The 25754-nt window shown below is 41.8% G+C and overlaps 2 protein-coding genes across 3 annotated transcripts; one reads left to right on the top strand and one right to left on the bottom strand.

Moving 5' to 3' along the window:
* Positions 1-220: 220 nt before the first annotated feature.
* On the top strand, positions 221-5686 carry LOC111961088 (prosaposin). Its single transcript, XM_023983205.2, has 12 exons — positions 221-315; positions 529-584; positions 2675-2749; positions 3296-3421; positions 3522-3641; positions 3771-3839; positions 3942-4125; positions 4250-4392; positions 4475-4555; positions 4687-4797; positions 4990-5060; positions 5147-5686. Exons 1-11 carry the CDS (start codon positions 261-263, stop codon positions 5023-5025), a joined length of 1056 nt encoding a protein of 351 aa, XP_023838973.1. The 5' UTR covers positions 221-260; the 3' UTR covers positions 5026-5060; positions 5147-5686.
* A 431-nt stretch (positions 5687-6117) lies between these two features.
* LOC111961505 (S-adenosylmethionine synthase) lies at positions 6118-24727 on the bottom strand. 2 transcript variants are annotated; one of them, XM_023983827.2, is made up of 10 exons: positions 24390-24727; positions 18646-18723; positions 18293-18415; positions 18063-18175; positions 17792-17935; positions 8132-8350; positions 7767-7949; positions 7426-7559; positions 7114-7240; positions 6118-6208 (listed from the first exon to the last, which is right to left on the bottom strand). In XM_023983827.2, the coding sequence occupies exons 1-9, from the start codon at positions 24478-24480 to the stop codon at positions 7138-7140; spliced, it is 1188 nt and encodes a 395-aa protein (XP_023839595.1). In that variant the 5' UTR covers positions 24481-24727; the 3' UTR covers positions 6118-6208; positions 7114-7137. The 2 variants fall into 2 exon arrangements, with proteins under 2 accessions (XP_023839595.1, XP_023839594.1); XM_023983826.2 differs by lacking the exon at positions 6118-6208 and having other exon boundaries at positions 6909-7240.
* Between the last annotated feature and the right edge of the window lie 1027 nt (positions 24728-25754).

The raw sequence follows: 25754 nt of genomic DNA, 5'->3' as shown, positions 1-25754 counted from the left end.
TCAGGGATGTCTAGTTGTAAATTAGTTTTGTTAGAGGATCCACATACTAAAATTACAGCTTCTATTGAATTGGGACCAACATTATGTTTGTACAACTCAGTTCCGCAATACCAAAGAGAATACAAAAAGCTTATCACACTTTTCTGTCAAGCTCTGATTGGTGAGGGCTTTATGTGGCAGGTGGACCCTGTCTATACCCCAGTTCTACGTTGAGCGGGTATTCATTTTTCAAGTAGAGTCTTTAAGGGAGAGACTGACTTATGATGGCATTGTTCAAGCTTGTATTCGTTGTCTTCATTGCTTACCAGACCACAGGTACGAGTCCGCTATACAATTGCACACATTTTAGGTTGTTTCCTCTATGAATGTGATGTTATAGTATTTTTTATTCAATGGACATTATTGACATATTAATTAATGTTTTAATTCAATTAAACATGTAATTAAAATGTGTAATCTTGTTCATGAGACATTTAGAACCATAAATGGAGTGCTCAATTATTTAATCATCTTTTAATATTTCCACAGCTCTGGCGAGGGTTGTCACTGGGGAGGAAACACAAAACGCCTGGGACAAGCTGAACGTAAGAACTGTTGTTATTTTGGAACAATGATTCCCCCATTTAACCCCCAAAATATAGCCATACTAGTGTATGCAACATATTGTGCTGCCTACTGTACTAACAACCAACTGGCAAGGTTCAAAGCAGATTCAGAAAGCTAACAAATATGGTGAGAAAAAACAGAAATGTGTAGTACCGGTAGAAACTTACCAGATAATGTGCTCTCTCTCTCTCTCTCTCTCTCTCTCTCTCTCTCTCTCTCTCTCTCTCTCTMTCTYTMTMTYTMTCTCTCTCTCTCTCTCTCTCTCTCTCTCTATATATATATATATATATATATATATATATTTATGGGTACTTGTATATACATATAATTCAAGAAATATACAGTACCAGTCAAAGGTTTGGACACACCCAGGTTTTTTCTTTATTTGTACTATTTTCTACATTGTAGAATAATAGTGAAGACATTCAAACTATGAAATAACACATATGGAATCATGTAGTAACCGAAAAAGTGTTAAACAAATATATTTTAGATTATGCAAAGGAGCCACCCTTTGCCTTGATGAGAGCTTTGCACAGTCTTAACATTCTCTCAATCAGCTTCATGAGGTAGTCACCTGGAATGCGTTTGAATTAACAGATGTGACTTGTTAAAAGTTAATTTGTGCAATTTCTTTCATTGTTAGTACATTTGAGCCAATCAGTTGTGTTGTGACAAGGTAGTGGTGGTATACAGAAGATAGCCTTAATTGGTAAAAGGCCAAGTCCATATTATGGCAAGAACAGCTCAAATAAGCAAAGATAAATGACAGTCCATCATTACTTTAAGACATGAAGGTCAGTCAATCCGGAAAATTGAAAAAACTTGGAACGTTTCTTCAAGTGCAGTCGCAAAAACCATCAAGCACTATGAGGAAACTTGCTCTCATGAGGACCGCCACCGGAAAGGAAAACCCAGAGTTTCCTCTGCTGCAGAGGATAAGTTCATTAGAGTTACCAGTCTCAGAAATTGCAGCCCAAATAAATGCTTCACAGAGTTCAAGTAACAGACATATCATCAACTGTTCAGAGGTGACTGCGTGAATCAGGCCTTCATGGTCAAATTTCTGCAAAGAAACCACTACTAAAGGACACCACCAACAAAAAGAAGAGACTTGCTTGGACCAAGAAACATGATCAATGGACATTCGTCTGGTGGAAATTTGTCCTTTGGTCTGATGAGTCCAAATTTGAGATTTTTGCTTCCAGCCGCTGTGTCTTTGTGAGACGCAGAGTAGGTGAACGGATGATCTCCGCATGTGTGGTTCCCACCGTGAAGCATGAGGTGGGATGGTGTGGGGGTGCTTTGCTGGTGACACTGTCAGTGATTTATTTAGGATTCAAGGCACACCTAACCAGCATGGCTACCACAACATTCTGCAGTGATACGCCATCCCATCTGGCTTGCGCTAAGTGGGACTATAATTTATTTTTTCAAGAGGACAATGACCCCAAACACACATCCAGGCTGTGTAATGGCTATTTGACCAAGAAGAGGGGTGATGAAGTGGTGCATCAGATGACCTGGCCTCAAAAATCACCCGACCTCAACCCAATTGAGATGGTTCAGGATGAGTTGGACTGCAGAGTGAAGGAAAAGCAGCCAACAAGTGCTCAGGATATGTGGGAAGTCCTTCAAGACTGTTGGAAATGCATTCCGGGTGAAGCTGGTTGAGAGAATGCCAAGAATGTGCAAAGCTGTCATCAAGGCAAAGGGTGGCTCCTTTGAAGAATCTAAAATCTAAAATCTAAAATATTTGTATAAAGATATAAAGAATAGTTTATCTCTTTTTTGGTTACGACATGATTCCATATGTGTATATTTCAATTTCATTTCTGTATTCTTGTTAAAGAAGAAGGTAGAAAACAGTCAGTTTATAAAAGACGGAAATGTTTTGCAACACGAAAGAACAGTTAATCAAAATCAAGCACTGTTTTTCAGGCAGTACATTTTCAGGAATAATATAAATGTCCACTTATATACTGAGTAGAATAAATGGAGGTCTTTTCCTCAGTATCCCACCACAACTTTGTGTTAGCATTCTTCTCTTTTCCTCTCCTCCGCTCAGAAATGGGACAGCTGCCAGGACTGTGCCCAAATAATTGAACTGCTTACAGCCCTTCTCTCCAATCCAGACATGCAGGTGAATACATCAGCAGAACACCCCTGAACCATACATTTAATAATTCATAAAAACACCAATAAACACTCACAACCACCCATAAACACCCATAACAGTCTATAACCACCCATAACCACCCATAAACACCCATAACCATCAGATCGCTACTATTTGCATGATGTCCATTCACCTGGTTCAGTTTTTGTTCCTGGTTGTCGAAGTAAGGTTGAGGATAGAGTCTTGAAGTTTCTTTTGAGCAAACCAGAAGGTAACACAGACTTTCAGTTCCTGATATGGTTTTCACCTGTAACACCCCTATAACGGCCATCTCAAACCCTCACTCTACACTATAAGTGTACGTATGTGCATTTCTGTTCTGCACTGCTGTGGAATTAGAGACACCCTGTTTTCTATCTAAACATGAAAAGAAACTACTAAGTATTTTACTGTAGCTTTTGATACTTTCTTTAATACGTGTTAATGATTGTAGAACCCAATAAATATACTTAATGCATTTCAAAGTGATTTCAGGATCTTTCTCAACCTCTGCCACTCCTCCATCCCCAGACCAAGATCAGGAGCGAGCTGGAGAAACTGTGTGACTACATGCCAGGTCCTGCAGCACCTAAACTGTGCCAGGAGCAGGTGGATAAGAACCTCCCCCTGTCCTTCACCTTCTTGACCAGCTTCGTCGTAAGTGTTAGTGGGAGGTTGAGAAAGATCCTGGTTTGTACTTCTTCAAATACTTCTGACTGAATGTGAGCCTAAATTAAGCTTCTCTCCTCTCCCACAGAAACCAGCTCAGGTGTGCTCCGTGTTGGGACTGTGTGGCTCCCAGTCAGAGGGCCAGCAGCATAACCTGCTGACCAATCACATTCAAGACACTCTGAAGTCAGCCATGACAATGACAAAGGTGAGACAGAAAGAACAAGACTAATGCTCTCTCTCTGACCTATTCTGTGTCCTGCTGACTGTTTTTGTCTGTCTGAACCTGACGGTGTTTGTCTGTCTTCATCTTGTTTTCTTTCTCCCTGTCTACCAGGTGCAGTTCTCACCACAATGTACCTTCTGCGTTTATCTCATCAAGTTACTGAAGAGTATGCTGCCAAAAGTAAGGCATGCCTTAGAAATATAATTACTGTAGTGATTCCATTTATTTAAGGCATGCGTACACACAAACACACACATGCCCTGTATCTGTTTCCCCTCCCAGATGGCTGTGATTGATATGCTGGGGAAGGTGTGTGGCATCCTGCCCTCATCTTACAGAGATCAGTGTGTGAACCTGATAGAGAAGTATGGTAAGATGCTGATGGACATGCTCCTGAGCTACATCACCCCTGAGGCCATCTGCACCCTCATCCAAGTCTGTCATGGCATGGAGACGCTTGTCAGTGGTGAGTTCATAACCACTTCCTCGTTCATCTCTCCTGCTCTGCACCACCACCGTATAGTCACTTTTCTCTCTATCCATTTCCTCTTTTATATTTCCTTGTTTTGAAATGACTTTCTCTCTCTCAGAGAGTGCTCCTCTGTCTGACTGTGAGTCCTGTCTGACCCTGGCGGTTTTGACTCATCTACAGTTGGGCTCCAACGCTTCAGAGCCCCAGACCGCCTCCTTCCTGGGCTCTGTCTGCCAGCTCCACCCCAACGCCCTCCCCAAGGTCAGCCCTGCCCCCTGGTCTACATCGCCCCTCATCTCACATAGGAGCCTTATGGGCTCATGTCTTATTTCTCTCTTTTCAGTGTGACGGCTTCACCCAGCTCCATGGCCACCAGCTGAAGGGGGTTCTGGGTAAACCAGAGTCTGCCCTTAATGTGTGTGAGGTATGTCATATTTAGATTCACTCAACTACATACTGTAACATAACATGAAAGTCACTTAAATCCAAGTTCTATGGGTTGGGTGGGGATGTACTGTAAGTGGCTGTGAGTAACTCGAGACATTTGTTTCTCAGAGGGTGGGTCTGTGTGGGGGAGTGAGAGAGGCAGGAGAACAGAGAGAGGACCCATGCATTCTGGGCACCAGCTACAGGTGCAGAGACCTCAAGACTGCCCTGGAATGCGGGGTAAGGCCACCAAACAAACAAAGTTTTATTTGACCTTTCTTTTAGCAGAGTCCCATTGAGACTAAGGTCTCTTTTTCAAGGGAGCCCTGCATTATATAACAAATTACACAATATAAAATACAAAAAGTATAGTACTCATTTCATAACAGAACAAAGGTGTTTAAATCTTGGCATACAATTTGTCTCATGCAGACAGTGTCCTTCTGCCAGAAGTTTGTGTGGAAGTAAGAACCTTCGCACAGCACCTACTCACAAAGTGGATGGTAAGTTGATTTGACATACAATATTTGTTTCAGAAAACTGGTTGTTACACACAACTCAGGTAAATGTGGGTCCACTCTCTTTTCAGAATGATCATCCAAGATTTAGAGAGCCTGCAGCCTTTGCTACAATGAATGACCCCAAAGCTTTCATCAAATTGTAAATACTTGATATTTACTGTGTCAATATCAGATAACATTTCCTGCAGACATGGACATTGATTGCACGGAGTATTTTGCCAATGATATTTTATAAAGCTCTTTTGTCCTTTTATTTGCTGTACACAACAGACTCTAAATGAACCATACAGAGCAGGTCAATGAATTCCTAGGGCTGGGGATTTCTCAAGAGGACACAATAAAGATATTGAAACTAGACATTCTTTATATTAGCAGTAAAGGTGGCCTAGAAAGGTAGTGGAGAAATTATTAGATCAAACAAGAGCTGAGGTGTTGACACACCAACGTGTATGCTTGCGATTTTAGCTGTAGATGGTCATAAAATCCTTCTCAAATATATTAGTTGTGTTCATGCCCATTCTTTTGTTACTCCAAAGTTAAAAATAAGGTGTGATCAGAGCTAAACTATATCAAGTAATTTACTCAAATAAAAAACAGTTTCCTTTACAGCTACTGACCCTTTTGTTTAAATGGTGCAGTGCAATCCAAACACTGTACATTACATTGTCCTCATTAGGGACATGATATTCTACCTCTCCCAATTCAGTTGCTTCTCTGTTACAGTGCCCATGGAGGTTAGTGCTACAAGAGTAGCATGTTGACGAGAACAAAAAAAAGAGACACTTACATACAGAATGCCAGAATAGACTTTTATTCAAAGACTTCCCATGTGGGACAGCGTTTCAGGTCTTTCGGAAATGGAACATTTGAGACAAGGGAAGGGGTGTTTAGGGGTCAAGAGACGGGCTATATCACATGTGATGGGTTGGGGATGGTAGCAGTAGGCAGGGTTTGGGTGGCGAGGGAGGGAAAACACTAGAAAAGGCACTTTTTCACCTTCAGTAACCAGACTGACAAGAAAGCAGAGAAAACAAGAAAGACACAGTCCACACAGACCCACTAGAGAGCATTGTAAACAAGGCCGGTTTCTCTGTACAACACCAGCCAGACTTTTGCTTCCATCTGTAGGCCTACGGGAACAAAAATATTACATTTGTTTTACTTCTGGGAGGTCAGTCATCTCACAAACCCTTGTCGCTGAAATATAAATAACACTGGCGAATGCTTAGAGCACCACCTTGTGGCCGCAACCCAAAGTTTTTCTGTAGAACACTTCAGGAACCAGGCTAAAGACAGCCCCTTAATCAGGAGTGACAAGCTGAGTTTCTCTGTAACCACAGTCTAAGGAGGGGGAGTGCCTCACATTACATCTTCAAGTGACAAAGAACACGATAGAGAACTAGAGATATGGAAGCTATATCCCAACAAGCCAGAGGTCATTAGCAGCTTCTGACTTCTCTGTAATACATCAGAAAACATGGTCTGAAGGGATTACGCTTCCAAACAAGGTACCATGTTTTACGACAAACTCACGTTCCTCTTCCCCAATTACATGTTTGGTTATGTCTAACAAAATGGCAAAAAGTTTAATTTTTATAAAATAGCTAAGGGGGACAAGAGTTGCATCCTAACTACCCAATTACTCCTAGCAATCTTCAACCCTAAATGTGCCATGACTTATTTGTCCCAATGGAGAAACATTGGGTGGGGGTTAGGTACAGAGAGGAGGGAAGGGGGTAGTCTTTAGCTAACATTCCACTCCTTGGCACATGACATGGAGAACAGGGAGTGGATTAGCTAAAGATATGGGTAGACAGGCTAGGGTGAGAATATATTTCTGTGAAGTCAAATCACTACAGAACAGTCAGAGGGAAAGACAGGGAAATGGATTTCAAGGAGTGTGCAAGCAATTTCAAGTGGGTAAAGAGGAGGGGACAGAGGTGTAACATTTTCAATAAGGGAGTAGATAGCGTTTTGGGGGGGGGGGGGCATTCTTCCCTCCCAGAGTGTGTTGGTTTTTCTGTAGTACACCTACAGCTCTGGGTGGGAAGGTTGGGGTTCAGTATTTGAGCTTTTTGGGGACCTCCCAGGGGAAGGCCTCCCGCCCAAAGTGGCCATAGGCAGCGGTCCGCTGGTAGATGGGCTTTTTCAGGTCCAGCTCCCTGGAACAGAGAAACACAATAAGGTGTTGGGTAAATAAATAAATGCATAGATTTACCAGAGGGCAAACCAAGCCGTCATCGCCATTTAAATGTAGAACCCCTCCACCAACGAGGACCAGCTTTGACCCCATGGAACCCCTTGCTGACAAAAAGTGTTGCCGGCAGCCACCATTGTTCCACACTACCTGACAATGACACCAGGGCGGAGGTCAAAGTTCTTCTTGACAATGTCCAGCAGCTCCCTCTCGCTCTTCTGGGAAGTCCCATAGTGGAAGATGGAGATGGACAGGGGATGGGCCACTCCAATGGCATAGGCTACCTGACAACACAGCCACTTATTAACAAAGGATCAAGATTTACATGACAGGTAACTATAACATATGCTACCTTTACTTTTCATCTCATTGCAATGCATAACAGCTAGAAGTGAATGACTTATATAGCATTCAAAACATGACTCCACATGCTGAAGACCACAAAACAAAAAGACAAACCGTTAGGTAACAGCCATTAGCTCATTCCTCACCTGGACCAGTACACGCTTGCAGAGCTCAGCTTTCACCAGGGACTTGGCCACCCAGCGGGCAGCATAGGCAGCAGAGCGGTCCACCTTAGTGTAGTCTTTCCCAGAGAAGGCCCCTCCACCATGGGCCCCCCAGCCTCCGTAGGTGTCCACAATAATCTTACGTCCTGTCAGGCCAGCATCACCCTGTGAAGGGGAGAGGAAGAGTAAGCCAAGTAGCCCAGGACAGCCTTGGAAGTGTCTGTATCTCGTGTTGATAAGAGTGCCTACTTTTTAATATCTGACTGACAATGTACCTACTTAATCACATCTCTATGGATCATTTTTTTCTTCCCCTACATCGTCTATGGGTCTAGAAAATATCTCACCTGAGGACCGCCGATGACGAAGCGGCCGCTGGGCTGCAGGTGGTAGATGGTGTCGTCGTCCAGGTACACGGTGGGCACCACAGCCTTCACAACCTGCTCCTTCAGCGCGTCCCGCATCTCATCCAGGCAAATGACCTCGTCGTGCTGCACAGACACCACAACAGTGTGCACACGCACTGGAAGCATGGCCCCACGGTCCTGCCTGTACTGAACAGTCACCTAGAGGGGGGGAGACGAGGTATGAAACGTAATTCAAAGTGTACAAACATGTCTTACAAGGTAAGGCACTAGGATATCTGCATACAAGTGGAGATAGCTGTGCCTCAAGTGTGCCTGAAAGGACTGCTTTATAACATACTTCCGGAAAAGGAATTTCCATGAGTTGTCAGGAGATAATTGTTTTACTTGATTACAACCAAAATAAAAAGAATTCCACCAGAATAGTCTTTCTGGTTCCACCCCTGTGTACGTACATCATTTTTTAAATTATTATTATTATTTAAAAAATATGTCCTTTTCCGCCAAGTGAACATAATCTTCTGGTAACCAAAGACATACTCCTGCCTTACTCAATGGGTGAGTGCATTTCAGACCTTAACCCATAAGAGTCTAAACCAGGAGGGGTGGGGGTACTACTAAGCTATATGGAATGGTTTTAAGGTCATACCAAGGATAATTTTGCTATTTGATTAAGATTTGTAAGACTCCTTTAGTACATTTAAAAAATATATCTAAAACAATTATTTGATGAAAAACTATTTATGGCCTTACTGCTATTAGCCCATACCAACACCTTAAATAACACATTCACTAAATGGAAAAGATAGTGTGGTGGATGAATCAGAATTAGTTGGGTAACATAGAGAATTAAGATGTCTTATCTGCATAATATGCTTATGTGATAAGAATGTATCCCTTCGGACTCTGGTGTTGGCAGTTGCACTTCTTCCCTCAGCTGGGGCTCAGTCACCTGGGGCCCAGAGAGGGGAGAGGTCAGGCTYRTCTTTCACATGTCYCTGGTGCTATGCAGAATATCAGAAAGGGAAGAGGACAGGAGGGAACATTGTCTTCATATGTGAATGTATCTGTTAAACCATGTGAAGGGATGGTGTTATTTTTTTATTTTATTTTTATTTTTTTCTCTCCCATTGATCACAAATACAAGTGCTTTATTGGGTGTCTGCCTAAATTGTAACATAGTAATTACATGAGTAATGCACAATGTGTTTCACTTTACGTTAAGTTGCTTGTTCCTTTGTAGAAAAATTGTAGTTACGATATTTTTCTTTATAACATTGTAATAAATAACATTTGGATATATTCTGTGAAATATGTAATTGCATTGAAAGTACATTGTAAACACATCTTGCAAAAATCTTCCCCTGAAATTAGCAAGCACTGATGCAGAAGATAATTGTGTAGTTTATTTTTGTATTTTTTTAAGCTTTTCCTTGTCACTGTGCATTTTTTAAACGTCAACTACTTTTTTGTTGTTTTGTTTACTATTGTTCGTCTCCATTGTTTTCAAGTGTTGGTGGGAAGACGGGTGGCAGTGCTGAAGTAGCCACTATATTTTTAAAACCTAGTTCGATCAGTTGTATCAGAGGGTATGAAAAATAAAGACTTTTGTATTTGTTCTGACTAGGACCCCAGATGTAATAGGACTGAAGGGAATTTGAAACAGACCCAGGGCGAGGAGGGCTTTTACTTTGTTTACTAATAGGTGCTGTAACAAGTTATTCTACATTGAAGTGTATTTTCCCAATGATTGTAATAGCAGCTAGCCTAGTGGTTAGAGCGTTGGGCCAGTAAGCGAAAGGTTGCTAGATCAAGTCCCCGAGCTGACAAGGTAAAAATCTGTCGTTCTGCCCCTGAACAAGGCCATTAACTCCCTCTTCCAAGGCTTTCATTGTAAATAAGAATTTGTTCTCAACTGACTTGTCTAGTTACATATATATACAAATCTACAAAGGTTATACCATTATGTGTTTCACTTTATATTTAGTTGCTTGCTCCTGGGTAGGTACATTATAGTTACATACATATCCATTGTAAATACATTACATTTAATTCAGTACATCCTTTAAGCCAAATAATATGGAAATAAGATAACAAGCTGTAATTAATGATAGGGTTAGCATTGTTACAACAGCTGACGGAGTCCTAGCCTAGCTTATTTAGGTGGTAGTGACTTATGTAGTTACATGTAACAAGGTTACACAATAGGCTGCATTGTTAACATGGTGCTACACAGGAGACTAACATGTTAGTTACATTTGGAACTAGACCTCTTGTAATTACACATACCGGTACATCAATCATGCGTAATTACACATGTGGAATAACCTCCAAGTAGATTTGTAATTACATATCCTTGTTACACTTGTGTAATAACACAAATAACACCTTATTACAGTGTAATTAGTAATTACATGTAACTATGTTATAAATAGATATGAATTAATTAATGTGCACTTAAATTAAAGTGTTACCCAATATATTCGCATTACGAATTTTAAATGTACAATTGCAGCATTGTTAGTTTTATTAATTTTTTATCACAAAGAAGACCTACAATCCCTCTCTCCTTTCCACATCTGTGAATTTGAATATGAATGTGAACTCAGGTGAGATGCTCAATTGGGCTCAACTAAAATACTGGAATACTTTTGAATACATTTTTATTTAATTTAAATGTTATCTGCATAAATAAAGCACCTTTAACAATATTAAACACGTTGAATCTATTTGCATTGAAGTTGTGTAGACTTGACAATCCAGTATTTTTAAATTGTGAACATTCATTTGAGACCAATGCACGTACTTCTGTGTTTGGGCTCCCCAAGCCTTCAGCTTTACCAGCTTGTCATGTGGGGAAAATCTGTTTTGGGAAAGGAGTATAACCACAGACAGAACAGCATCTGGTTGCTTTAAAGACTTAATTGGAGTTGGGGGATTCAATTTAGGATGAAAGAGGGGTTCAAACGTTTCTCCCCATCTGGATAGTCTTTACAGTAGAGTAGTACAAGTCAGTAAATAAAATGGTACTACTATCCAGAGTCCTACTGTACACTGTGGAATGATTCCAAATATCCTTCATGATCAAATCAAATTGTATTGGTTGCATACACATATTTAGCAGATGTTATTGCGGGTGTAGCGAAATACTTGTGTTCCTAGCTCGAACAGCGCAGTAGTATCTAACAATTCAAAATAATGAAAGTAACAGTTCCATTCCGCTGCTATGGAAACGTGCATAGAGTCCATACCATAAAAGAGCAGCATGAGAAGCATCAGAGAGGAGTGGCAGGAGGAGTGGGTCAGTTTGTTTGCAACTGGACTATGATACATACTTAATCTCCACCTGTATTCTTCTGGAGGTTTTTAATCTAATAAATGGCACCCAAGAGCTGTGGTGGCCAACCCTACTCTTTATTTTTATAATATGTTTATTATTTTCCAATAAAAATAAAGTAAAAAAGACAGCAATACAAACAATGACATTCATTGTACTGTTGAATGGGATGCCAGTTTAGAGGACAAAACAAAAGTTAACTACACATACACAAAATAAAACAAATCCTATTAGGTGGTACCTGTATAAGAAGACAGCATATAGTCATTACAAGCAGTGTAGTTCAGCCAAAAATAAATATTGAGTGGAGTACAGCACAGAGTAGCAGCAGATCGTCAGCCCAGTTATGAAGCGGGACTAGACCATTTATCCAGTATCGGCTGCCATATTTTGTAAAACAATGGACTTCTATTGGAGGTGTTGTATCGAATCTTTTCCATATGGATTACATTCCCTAAATCCCGTAACCACATTTCAAAGGTAGGTACAGTCTCCAATTTCCAAAATTCAATATGAGCCTTTTGCTAATAGAGTACACAGAGAGACGACTTTCCCCTCCTGTTATTCCCATCAACTGACCAAACAGAAGCGATCAATGGGTCTGGGGCTAGAACTCTATCAAAGGCCTTAGATAAGTAATCAAAAATGAGAGCCCAGTAAGCATGTAATTTAGGGCATGTCCAGAATAAGTGGGTCAACGTCCCCTCATCCTGCTTGCACCTCTCACACAGTGGTGAGGTGTCCGGGAATATTTTATGCAGTTTTACTTTTGAGTAGTGTAACCTGTGTATCACCTTAAACTGTACAAGGTTGTGTCTGGCATTCATCGAACTGTGGTTTATATTCCTGAGAGCTTCTATCCAGTCCTCATTTGAGATTTCTGAACCAAGTTCTTGTTCCCAAGCCCTTTAATGGTGTCTGTGGATACCTCTATGTGGGCCTGTAGCACATCATACAGTCTAGAGACCGACCCTTTTGAATGGGGTTTGACAAGTATCAAGCTATCTAATGTAGGACTATTGGGCTTAATGCCATACTGTGGGATATGTGTCCTTAAGAAATTCCTGATTTGGAGGTATCTGAAAAAATGTGTTGTTGGCATGTTGAACTTTGCCTGTAATTGTTGAAATGAAGCTAACTGGACCATCTATGTATAAATTACCAATTGTTGTGAGCCCCTTCTCCCTCCACTGTGAAAACACCACATCATCCAATGCAGGGTGGAAAGCATGATTCAGGCTAATCGGGCTGTCTATGTAAACAGTGGGTATGTTAAGAAAATCCCTAATCTGTTTCCAGATCCTAAGCGTATGACAAATGACTGGATTGGAGTCATAAGTGGCTTTTCACATATGATGGGCTATTAACAAGTGCAGGAGTGAGGAACGTTTACAGGAGGCCTGTTCAATCAAAAGCCATGAAGGCATATCATTCTGTCTCATCGCAGGTAAACTTCCCTCCAGAAGACACAATGTTCAGATTAGCAGCCCAATAATACAGTTTGAAGTGAGGAAGGCCAAAGCCCCCTCTATCTTGTACTTGCATAAATGCTTCTTTGAAATTCTGGCTGCCTTGTTATCCCATAAAAATGGAGTTACTATTGAATCCAGTTCTTAAAATAGCTTTGTGGTATGAAATATGGGTAGACATTGGAAGAGGTAAAGAAACCTGGGTAGGACAACCATTTTAATAGCGTTTATACGACCAACCAAGGAAATAGGCAGAGTTTTCCAGAAATCTATATTTTGTTAAGCTGATATATTTTCATGTCCCAATTCACTTTCAATAGCTGGTCAAGGTCTCTTGTCACTACAATGCCAAGGCTTGTGAACTTGTCCCTCACTGTTCTAAACGGGGTAGATGCAGAAATTGCATATCCACAGGCGTGATATTGCATCAACTCACTTTTTGCCAGTTTATCTTGTAGCCAGAGAAGGAGCCGAATGTGTTTATCAAGTTAAGTAATGGTGGAATAGAAGTTTTAGGCTTGGACAAAAACAAAAGAACAACGTCTGCATATAGGGAAATTTTGTGCTGTGTGTCTTTTATTAACAGAAGCTATATCGGCACATGCCCGAATGCGAGTAGCAAGGGGTTCCATGGCTAAGCGAAGAGAGAAGGCGAAATAGGGCACCCCTGTCGGCACCCCGAACAGGCGGAATGACTGCGACATTTCCTGATTGGTCACAACGGACGCCATTGGGTGTGCATAAATAATTCTTATCCAATTAATAAATTCCTTTCCAAATCCGAAATGCTCCAGAACCGACATCATATACTTCCACTCAATCTGATCAAACGCCTTCTCTGCATCAAGAGCTATTACCACTGCCTCAACTTTATGATCATGATACATTACGTTGAAAAGGCGTCTCAAATTGTAGTATATATGTCGGCCCGGGATAAAACCTGTCTGGTCAGGGTGTATGAGTCGGAAATATAATTTTCAATCGGTTTGCCAATATCTTTGTCAACACCTTGTTTTATGGGAGTAACGACACGGGGCGATACGACACATCTCCATGGAATCCTATCTTTTTTCAAGATCAGGGCTATTGTAGCCTCATACAGTGTTTGCGGGAGTTTGGTATTTTCTTTGGATTGTTGAACATTCGCGCAGCATAAGTGGAGATAGACTAGCGCAGTATTTCTTATAGAATTCTATTACATATCCATCGGGCCCAGGGCCTTGCTGTTTGGAAATTGTGCTATCGCTGTGTTAATTTCATCTAAGGTTATCCCTGCATCGAGTGCGGCAGCTGCCCCCTGTCTAGTTTAGGAAGTTCACATTCAGCGAGAAAGCGTCCATAGTTTGTGGATCAGTAGCATCGCATTTTGATTGGTATAGCTCTGAGTAAAACTGCGCAAAGCATTTATTAATGTCCTGCGGATCTGGTTACTATTTTACCCTTCTTGTCTTTTATTTTTTGTGAATAGCTCTAGATGCTTGTACATGCCTTAGCTGTCTTGCTAATAATTTATGTGGTTTGTCCCCAGTTCAAAATAACTTTGTTGCGTTCTAGCAAGTAAAGAGCCCACCCGTTTCGAAAGGATGGTATTGTATTCATACTTTAACTTTGTGATCTTCTCAAGGACTGTATACGAGGAATTTGTCCTAAAAACGTTCTCCTGTTCCCCTAACTCTTTCAATTTCTCTCAGCCTAGTATTGGCACGTTTCTTCCTCTCTGATGTATAAGAAATAATGTAACCTCTAATCACAGCCTTTAGAGATTCCCAAAGGGTGGAGTCGTCAACATCCCCCTTGTGTCTTAGTACTGAGGAAAAAGGCAATCTGCTCCTTCAAATACTGACAAAAAGCCTCATCTTTCAACAGGTATGCGTCTAAGCGCCACGGTCGCCGACCTGTCGACATATTGTCGAGTTTCAGCACCATGGACAGAGGAGAGTGGTCCGTAATTAGAATGGGGTGATAGGTAACCGACTCAGGCTGAAATTAGTTTGGAGTCCAACAAAAAATAGTCAATTCTGGAATATGATTTATGAACTGATGAAAAGAAAGAATAATCCCTGTCTGTTGGGTGCGTCAGTCTCCAAATATCGACAATGTTAAGGTTTGTCATCAATGTATTTAGACAGACACTGGCATTTGATTGTTGAAGTGACCTTGATAGCTGTGTTATCTAAAAGAGGATCTAACTTACAGTTAAAGTCACCTCCAACAATAACACTTGTATCCGAGATATTTTGGTATGGCCTTAAATACCCTTTGAAAAAATAATGGATCATCGAAGTTGGGTCCATATAATTGACCAAGGTTATTGGTTTGAATTCAGTGTACCAGCCACAATAATATATACCGACCATTAGGATCTGAAATCGAGGTTGAGTAAACAAAAAGATGTTTTCCTTATCAGGATTTCTACCCTCTCGCTTTTGCATCAAAGTTAGACTGGTATATCTGACCGATCCAGCCGACTCGTAGCTTGGCCTGCGCGGAGCGTTTAATATGAGTTTCTTGAAGAAGCACTATGTCAGCACCCAGTGATTTAAGATGAGAAAAAACCTTAGCTCGTTTCACGACATGCCCTAATCCATTACAGTTCCAGCTGACTATCTTTATTCCACCTGGTCTACTCTGTGCTCGGTCACTATGTGGCATTTCTTATTTTAAAGCAAATTGCTGCTGTCATACAAAACCCAGAAGAAAAACGTCCCGCCATGCGGGAGCTTGTCATGCCACCTGTATTAAAAACGTGAACATAAAACACAGACCCCATCCCCCTCCCGTCCCTTTACTGAGTGACCTTCCCCAAACGAAGCACTCCTTGGCTAACACACAAACCTTAGGGTCTAGACATAAAGCTTGAACTAACTCGTCGTCATAGATGCTCCGCATATAAACTAATATTAAATAACACTTAACTTAACTCTCACGTTAGGGGGTGAGTGGCGCTAAACATGACATGCCAAACAATGCTATATTAGCCACAACATCTCACCTATCATATAAGTCCCAATTTCTGATCTTTGATCGAGAAGACATAGGCCGGAAATTCAATTCACACACATTCCTGGCCTGTATTTGGCCATTTAGCCTGCTGGCACAGCCGTTCTGTATCCTCAGCCGGGGAGCTTGCTTGTCAAGAACAGATCGGCCTCTTTTGCGTTGTTTAAACGTACGTGTGTGATCCCTCGACTGTCACCTTAAACCGGGCTGGGAAGAGGAATCCATATCGGATGTTGGCCGCCCTGCATTTGTTGCGTACCTCATCATACTCTTTCCGTTGTTCCTCACCTCTAAGCTAAGATCTGGGTAGAAAGACACCCTGGCTCCGTTGTAGTTAAGGGGGAACTTTTGACTAGCCAGCTTGAGGATGAGATCCCTGGTGTGGGGATAGTGCAGCCTTACAATGAATGGCCTTGGTGGCCCGCCCTTGGCCGGCTTCGTTGCCTGTGCTCTGTGTGCGCGGTCGATCAGGATGGCCGTTTTGAAGTGTTCACTCCCCAGCAATGCCAGTATCAGCTCCGAGACAAATTCAGTGGGTTTCCCTTTCTCAGTGTCCTCCTGGATCCCACATATTCGGATGTTCTGGCGTCTTGAATGCRACTCGAGCATTTCCAGTCGGGCCTTCAGGGTTTTGTTGTCATTTTTGAACGTTGCGCACTGTTTCTCTATGTCCTGTAGCCTGGCCTCGTGATCGATTGTCGTCTGCTCAACCTCGTGCAMCCTTCCCTTAGTTGCCTTCACAGTTTCGGCCAAAGTCCCAATACTCTTTGAGATATCAGCCAACCTTGTGTCCACCTTCTTGCTTAGTGCGTTTATGGCAGCCAGTATGTCACTTTGAGTAGGATCTGTGGGGAASTCTTGGAAGCTAGCCTCTTCAGCTAGCTCCTCGTGGGTCGGCGACGTTGAAATTGGTTCGTTGTCTATCTCATTCCAATTATCTTGTTTAGCGCCCCCTTTTTTGTTGCCTTTTCCCTTTGTCATATTTGTTTGAAGTTATAGGTTGTGAGAGGTTAAGATAAATATTAATTTGTTTCAAAATTGAGCGGAGCTCTAGCAATGCACGTCTACTCCATAGCACGCTCTCTAGCGCCCCCCGGGATGGTGTTATTAATGGGGAACCAATTACTGGTTTCCACAATGTCTGTGCGCCAGTCAGTCCCTCCTTTGGCCTTGGGGGATGTGTGGTAGTGTCTAGAGTTGACAATTGATTTATGCCATTGGATGAGTTGGTGTTTTTGTGTTGGAGTAACAGGTACAAGATAGCAACCTCGTCTTAGGGGCCAAACTGAACGATAATTTATAGCGAATGCCATCTGGCTACAGGATACTCCTTTCTCATTTATAAAGTCTCACTTTGTGAACTGTTCCTAATATCTGTGGTTTGTTATGTCGACTAGGGGGTGGATCTTTGCTATAACAGATCTCAGTAGCCATTGTGTTGCCACTCAACAGATCATTAGAAATGGTGAATCGTTGAAAGTCATTGCTATTGCAAAGCTCTTATTATTAAAGATGTAGTTTAAGTATAACTCTGACTTGTGTGATAAGTTTGTCTCCTCATTTGATAATACAGAAATTAACCACCACAATAGCCCACCAAAAAAGTATTTTCTGAAGAGTCTGTCCTATATCTGAGAGGTATAAGATCAGGAATGTTTTTCTACATGTATTTAACCCCTTATTTTTGGCACTAAACAATCTAAGCAGAGGGTTCTACTAAGCTATATAGAATTGCTTTAAGAAGGTCATTCCAAGGACAATTCTTCCATTTGATTTTGAATTTTAAATGTCAATCCCTGCCGTATTTGGTGTATAGACTGCGGTGCTGAATCTAACCTGAGTTTTGGAGTCTGGCCTCAGCCAGGGCAGGGTTCCGTTGCGGCGCAGTTCAGCCATCTTGGCATTGAGCTTGTGGGCGAGGACGATGGTGAGGGGCATACACTCCTCAGTCTCATCAGTGGCATAACCAAACATCAGACCCTGTAACGCAAAACACAGTCAAGCACTTGGTGCGGAAACAAAAACCATAAACACTAATATGCAGTTGAGCATGAGGTCCAGTCAATTAGTCACTGACTCAAACGGTCAATGACAAGAGCCTTCTAACCTGGTCTCCAGCCCCCACATCCTCCTCTTTGCGGTCCAGGTGAACACCCTGAGCGATGTCAGGCGATTGCTGCTCCAGGGCCACCAGGACATTGCAGGTCTTATAGTCAAAGCCTGAGAAGGGAATAGAGTCAAACCTCAGTGTTACTTACTGTCTGTATCGCTTTGCCAAAGCTAATCCTGTGACTTCTTAAAACCATGTATTCAATTCAATCAAATTTGCCATAATACCCTTGGATGAGTCATCATAGCCAATGTGCTTGATGGTGTCCCTGACAACCTTCTGGTAATCTACGTTGGCCCTGGAGGTCACCTCCCCTGCCAGCAGAATCATCCCAGTCTTAGCCACTGTCTCTGAAAAGATGCAGACAGAAAGATAAAGCATGTGAGCAAAAGACTGGGGACAGATGGAGGGAAATCAAGTGAAGGAAAGTGAGTGAGACTAAGGTAAACGTGTGCATTAGCTAACTAGGATGACGAAGGGGGGGCAGAAGCAAGGGCATGTTACAGCATCAGACAGTGCAACATGGACAAACCTACATACAAAAACATTTAAAAAAATTATAGACGTGATTGATCCTTACCGCATGCCACTTTGGCATCAGGGTCCTGTTTGAGATGCGCATCGAGCACAGCATCGCTGATCTGGTCACAAAGCTTATCTGTCAAACAAGAGAAACGAGAGTTATGACTGTATCCTGCAGCAAAAAAATATCCTGCTAAACAATTCCCCAGACAGGTTATTCCTGCAAAACCAAGAACCTTATGGACCAAACTTGCAACACAAGGCAGACTCCGCAGCCAAGTATACAGTGCATTCGGAAAGTATTCAGACCTCTCCACATTGTTACATTACAGCCGTAATCTAAAATGGATTAAATTGTTTTTTCCCCCTCTCATCAATCGACACACAATACCCCATAATGACAAAGCAAAAACCTGTTCAGAAATTTTAGCCAAAAAAACTGAAATATCAAATTTACAGAAGTATTCAGACCCTTTACTCAGTACTAGAGGTCGACCGATTAATCGGAATGGCCGATTAATTAGGGCCGATTTCAAGTTTTCATAACAATCGGTAATCGGCATTTTTGGACACCGATTGTGGCCGATGTAAAAATATTTTTAAAACACTTTTATTTAACTAGGCAAGTCAGTTAAGAACACATTCTTATTTTCAATGACGGCCTAGGGACGGTGGGTTAACTGCCTTGTTCAGGGGCAGAATGACAGATTTTTACCTTGTCAGCTCGGGGATTTGTTTTTGCAACCTTCTGGTTACTAGTCCAACGCTCTAACCACCTGCCTTACATTGCACTCCATGAGGAGCCTGCGTGGCAGGCTGACTACCTGTTACGTGAGGGCAGCAAGAAGCCAAGGTAAGTTGCTAGCTAGCATTAAACTTATAAAAAACAATAAATCTTAACATAATCACTAGTTAACTACACATGGTTGATGATATTACTAGTTTATCTAGCGTGTCCTGCGTTGCATATAATCGATGCGGTGGCTGTTAATTTCTCATCGAATCACAGCCTACTTTGCCAAACAGGTGATGATTTAACAAGCACATGCACGAAAAAAGCACTGTCGTTGCACCAATGTGTACCTAACCATAAACATCAATGCCTTTCTTTAAAATCAATACACAATGTTTTTAAACCTGCATATTTAGTTAATATTGCCTGCTAACATGAATTTCTTATAACTAGGGAAACTGTGTCACTTCTCTTGCGTCCCGTGCAAGCAGTCAGGGTATATGCAGCAGTTTGGGGCGCCTGGCTCGTTGCGAACTGTGTGAAGTCCATTTATTCCTAACAAAGACCTTAATTATGTACAATTCTGGCAAATTAATTATGATATAACATTGAAGGTTGTACAATGTAACAGTAATATTTAAACTTAGGGATGCCATCCGTTAGCTAAAATACGTAACGGTTCCGTATTTCACTGAAAGAATAAACGTTCTGTTTTCGAAATGATAGTTTCCGAATTCGACCATATTAATGACCAAAGGCTTGTATTTCTGTGTGTTATTATGTTATAATTAAGTATATGATTTGATAGAGCAGTCTGACTGAGCGATGGTAGGCAGCAGCAGGCTCGTAAGCATTCATTCAAACAGCACTTTTGTGCGTTTGCCAGCAGCTCTTCGCTGTGCTTCAAGCATTGAGCTGTTTATGACTTCAAGCCTATCAACTCCCGAGATCAAGCTGGTGTAACCAATGTGAAATGGCTAGCTAGTAGCGGGGTGCGCGCTAATAGTGTTTCAAACGTCACTCGCTCTGAGACTTGGAGTAGCTGTACCCCTTGCTCTGCAAGGGCCGCAGCTTTTGTGTAGCGATGGGTAACGATGCTTCGAGCGCAGGTAGGGGCGAGGAGAGGGACGGAAGCTATACTGTTACACCGGCAATACGAAAGTGCCGATAAGAACATCCAATAGTCAAAGGTTAATGAAATAAAAATGGTATAGAGAGAAATAGTCCTATAATTCTTATAATAACAACAACCTAAAACTTCTTACCTGGGAATATTGAAGACTCATGTTAAAAGGAACCACCAGCTTTCATATGTTCTCATGTTCTGAGCAAGGAACTTAAACGTTAGCTTTCTTACATGGCACATATTGCACTTTTACTTTCTTCCCCAACACTTTGTTTTTGCATTATTTAAGCAAAATTGAACATGTTTCATTATTTATTTGAGGCTAAATTGATTTTATTGATGTATTATAATAAGTTAAATAAGTGTTCATTCAGTATTGTTGTAATTGTCATTATTACAAATACATTTGTTAGTTTTTGGTCCTCCAATAATCGGTATCGGCGTTGAAAAATCATAATCGGTCGATCATAAAATCATAAACCATCTCTGCAGCACTCTACCAATCAGCCCTTTATGGTAGAGTGACCAGACAGACACCACTCCTCAGTAAAAGTCACATGACAGCCCACTTGGAGTTTGCCAAAAGGCACCTAAAGGACTGACCATGAGAAACAAGATTCTCTGGTCTAATGAAAACAAGATTGAACTAATTTGCTTGAAAGCCAATCTTCACATGGAGGAAACCTGACACCATCCTTACGGTGAAGCACGGTGGTGGCAGCATTATGCTGTTCTCACATCAACACCATTATCCCAGAAACCCTAGACCCCACTCCAATTTGCATACTGCCCCAACAGATCCATAGATGACACAATCTCTATTGCACTCCACACTGCCCTTACCCACCTGGATAAAATGAACACCTATGTGAGAATGCTACATTGACTACAGCTCAGGGTTCAACACCATAGTGCCCTCAAAGCTCATCAACAAGCTAAGGACCCTGGGACTAAACACCTCCCTCTGCAACTGGATCCTGGACTTCAACGGGCCGCCCTCAGGTGGTAAGGGTAGGTAACAACACATCCGCGACACTGATCCTCAACACAGGGGCCCCTCAAGGGTGCGTGCTCAGTCCCCTCCTGTACTCCCTGTTCACTCATGACTGCATGGGGGGGGGGGGGGGGGCACGGCTCCAACACCATCATTAAGTTTGCCGATGACAACAGTGGTAGGCCTGATCACCGACAACGACGAGACAGCCTATAGGAAGGAGGTCAGAGACCTGGTCGTGTGGTCCAGGACAACAACCTCTCCCTCAAAGTGATCAAGACAAAGGAGATGATTGTGGACTACAGGAAAAAGAGGACCGAGCACACCCCCATTCTCATCAACGGGGCTGGAGTGGAGCAGGTTGAGAGCTAAGTTCAGGAGACTGAAAAGATATGGCATGGGTCCTCAGATCCTCAAAAGGTTCTACAGCTGCACCATCGAGAGCATCTTGACTGGTTGCATCACTGCCTGGTATGGCAACTGCTCAACCTCCGACAGCAAGGCAAGGCACTACAGAGGGTAGTGCGAACGGCCCAGTACATCACTGGGGCCAAGAGGCTTCTAAACAGCTTCTATCCCCAAGCAATACGACTCCTGAACACCTAATCAAATGGCTACCCAGACTATTTGCACCCCCCCTTTACACTGCTGCTACTCTGCTGTTATCATCTACGCATAGTCACTTTAATAACTCTACCTACATGTACATATTACCTCAACTAACCGGTGCCCGTGCACATTGACTCTGTACCGGTACCCCTCCGTATTAAGTCTATTGTTATTTTACTGCTGCGCTTAAATTACTAGTTACTTTTATTTCTTATCCATATATTTTTTAACTGCATTGTTGGTCAGGGGCTCGTAAGTTAACATTACACTAATACCTGTTGTATTCGGCACATGTAACTAATAAAATTTGATTTTATGTTTTTCAACAGCAGGCACTGGGAGACTAGTCAGGATCGAGGGATAAGTTAATGTAGCAAAGTAGAACGATCCTTGATAAACACCTGCTCCAGAACGCTCAGGACCTAGTCCTGTTGGAAGGTGAACCTTCGCCCCAGTCTAACTCCCCTAAGCACACAGCCAAAATAAAGCAGGATTGGCTTTGCGACAAGTCTCTCTGAATGTCCTTGAGCTGCCCAGCCAGAGCACGGTCTTGAACCCAATCGAAAATCTCTGGAGACCTGAAAAAAGCTGTGTAGCAACACTCCCTATCCAACCTAACAGAGCTTGCGAGGATCTGCAGAAAAGAATGGGAGAAACTCCCCAAATACAGGTGTGCCAAGCTTGTAGTGTCATACCCAGGAAGACTCGCAGCTGTAATCGCTGCCAAAGGTGCTTCAACAAAGTTCTGAGTAAAGGGTCTGAATACTTATGTAAATAAGGCCTAAGTTTGTTATATTTTCATAAATTTGCTAAAATGTCTAAAATCTTGTTTGCTTTGTCATTATTGGATATTGTGTGTAGATTGACAAGGGGAAAAAACTATTTAATTCTATTTTTACTATTTGGTTATGGAAAATATATTTCACAGCGGTTTAGATGGTATAGTAATTCACTATACTTGCTTTGTTGTCAAACTGAAATTAGGCTATTAGAATTGTAGCAATTAGAGGTCGACCGATTACGATTTTTCAACGCCGATACTGATTATTGGAGGACCAAAAAAGCCGATACCGATTAATCGGACGATTTTTATTTATTTGTAATAATGACAATTACAATAATACTGAATGAGCACTTATTTTAACTTAATATAATACATCAATAAAAATATATTTAGCCTCAAATAAATAATGAAACATGTTTAATTTGGTTTAAATAATGCTAAAACAAAGTTTTGCAGAAGAAAGTAAAAGTGCAATATGTGCCATGTAAAAAAGCTAACGTTTAAGTTCCTTGCTCAGAACATGAAAACATATGAAAGCTGGGGCTTCCTTTTAACATGAGACTTCAATAGTCAAAGGTATATGGAATACATATGGTATAGAGAGAAATAGTCCTATAAATACTTTAACTACAACCTAAAACCTCTTACCTTGGAATATTGAAGTCTCATGTTAAAAGGATGTTAGGTGGGACGTTCTTTGAAAAACTGGACATGTATGCCATATTGTTTTTATATATTCGTTTCTTACAGTAAATGTATTCGTACATTTGCCCGAGTCGAACACAGGTGTTGCATCAATAGACAGCGAGCTCGTTCAAGTGACACATCTTTCACAACTACGCGTGAAGAGTACAGTAGGTTGTTATCCGGTCACTGGGTTAGCTGAGCTTTCCAACTGTCAATACTAGGTCATTACAGTGCGGTTCAGTTGTGTAAGTGATATTTTGATTGGCAGAAGCAAGGGGCCGCGTAACATATAATAACAACGCTGGTGTATTTACACGGCAAAATTGCTCCCTATTTAGGATATCCGTTCAAATACGCATACTCCTCTAAGAAAACCAATGGTCATAACTGCATGTCTCTATCATAATCCGTCAAACGTTAGCGGAGTTTTTATCCTTGTAGGGTGTCAAAATTAGAGTGATTAATTTAACAATCCAGACAAGTAATTTAGTGACCTACTTTTCTGAATTAGCATTATCTGCTACTAGCTAGCTAACTAGACACCACACGCTAGGGCAAAGGCATCCCGCGTGGCCTGAACATAAACTGTAAAGAAATGGGCCTGACCCTATCGCGTGTTCCCCATTCATAATATCGTCCGTCTCAAAGATCAGAAAATGTGAAAACATTGTCAATTAGCTAGCTGGCGAGCCATACAAACAGTATACTAAGTAACGTTATGCGTGTTCGTAAAAATGACTGGCACCCATTTTTTAGCAATTTGTTACTGTAGTTGTTACTGAATCTACGCCATGACCTTGTGTCGAAAAATAGAAACTAGCTAACGTTACCTAGCTAGCTAAAATAAGACCGACGCATTGCGAACTCACCTGGATGACCTTCTCCAACAGATTCAGAGGTGAACAAAAAGCAGTCTTCATCAATGAGCGAGTTATGGAAACCGTTCAATTGCCGGTTCATTTTAAAGGAATTGTTATTTGCCGAGTTATAACTAGCTGGCTACCTAAAATGTGTCAACTGTGGTTTAAGAAAATATGATTTATCTGATAGTAATTATAATTCCCAATTTAAAAAAATACCAATACCAGCCTCTGAAGACTAGTTATTTGCCCGGTGTTCTCAAAAAGAAAATAATTGGTGGTGGTGATGGTGATATTTATCCTTTTTCGCGCGTCTTCTTCTTCGGGTTTGGGTTGGCGGATCGCATTCAACTTTTAAAGTGCATACACTGCCACCTACTGGAGTGTGAGGCCAATCACAGCCTAACTACATAAAATTATCTTCTTTAATCATGTTCCTCTAAGAAAGTAAAATAGAGCCCTAGACACCACTTCCCTCCACCACTACACCACCCAAACCCCAATCCAGCCTCTCTAACCCTTTCACACAGTCTCTCCCTATCTACGTCATACAATTCACAAATATCAACACGTGCTCCACCGTTTCCTTCTCTAAACACTCATCACACAGACCTGTTTCATGTCTCCCTATCATCCACAATGTGGCAATCAAACCTGTACTCCCAAACCATAGTCTACTCCACACAACGTCCTCTCTAGTACATCCCACACTGACCGATGCATGCAATACAATTGCCTCCCCTTACTACTAGTATCCCATTCCCTGCCAAAGATCGAGCCCTTTTGCCCAGATTAAGGACATGACTTCCCTACGACCCAGCGGGACCTGAATAGCACAGGAGGTTGATGGCACCTTAGTTGGGAGGACGGGCTCGTGGTAATGGCTGGAGCAGAATGAGTGGAATGGTATCCTGGTTTCCATGTGTTTGATGCCATTCCATTCGTTCTGTTCCAGCCATTATTATGAGCCGTCCTCCCCTCAGCAGCCACTGCTGAATATCTACCCCTTCTCTCCTCATAGCACTCTTAGCCACCACATTGACCTTCTCATTACCCTCCACACCCACATGGGCAGGAACCCAACAAAAGCTAACCTCCACTCCCATCCTCTCCAATCCCATTAACAGCACCATCATCCACAACCAAGTCTCCCCTATTCAACCTGCGCTTCTTCACACTACTCAACACTGCAGCCGAATCAGAGCAGATCACCACTCGGAGTGTTTTCACCTCCTCTACCCATCTCCAACCTATAATCATGGCCATCAACTCTGCCGTATACACTGACACATAATCAGTTAACCACTTACATACTCTAATGTAAACACCCCAGCCCCCACCCTTCCACTGACTGGATCCTTTGAACCATCTGTA

Source organism: Salvelinus sp. IW2-2015, linkage group LG4q.1:29, assembly GCF_002910315.2.
Source record: "Salvelinus sp. IW2-2015 linkage group LG4q.1:29, ASM291031v2, whole genome shotgun sequence".
Classification (NCBI taxonomy): domain Eukaryota; kingdom Metazoa; phylum Chordata; class Actinopteri; order Salmoniformes; family Salmonidae; genus Salvelinus; species Salvelinus sp. IW2-2015.
The sequence above is the reverse complement of the archived record's forward strand: the minus strand, read 5'-3'. Positions and strand labels throughout refer to the sequence as shown.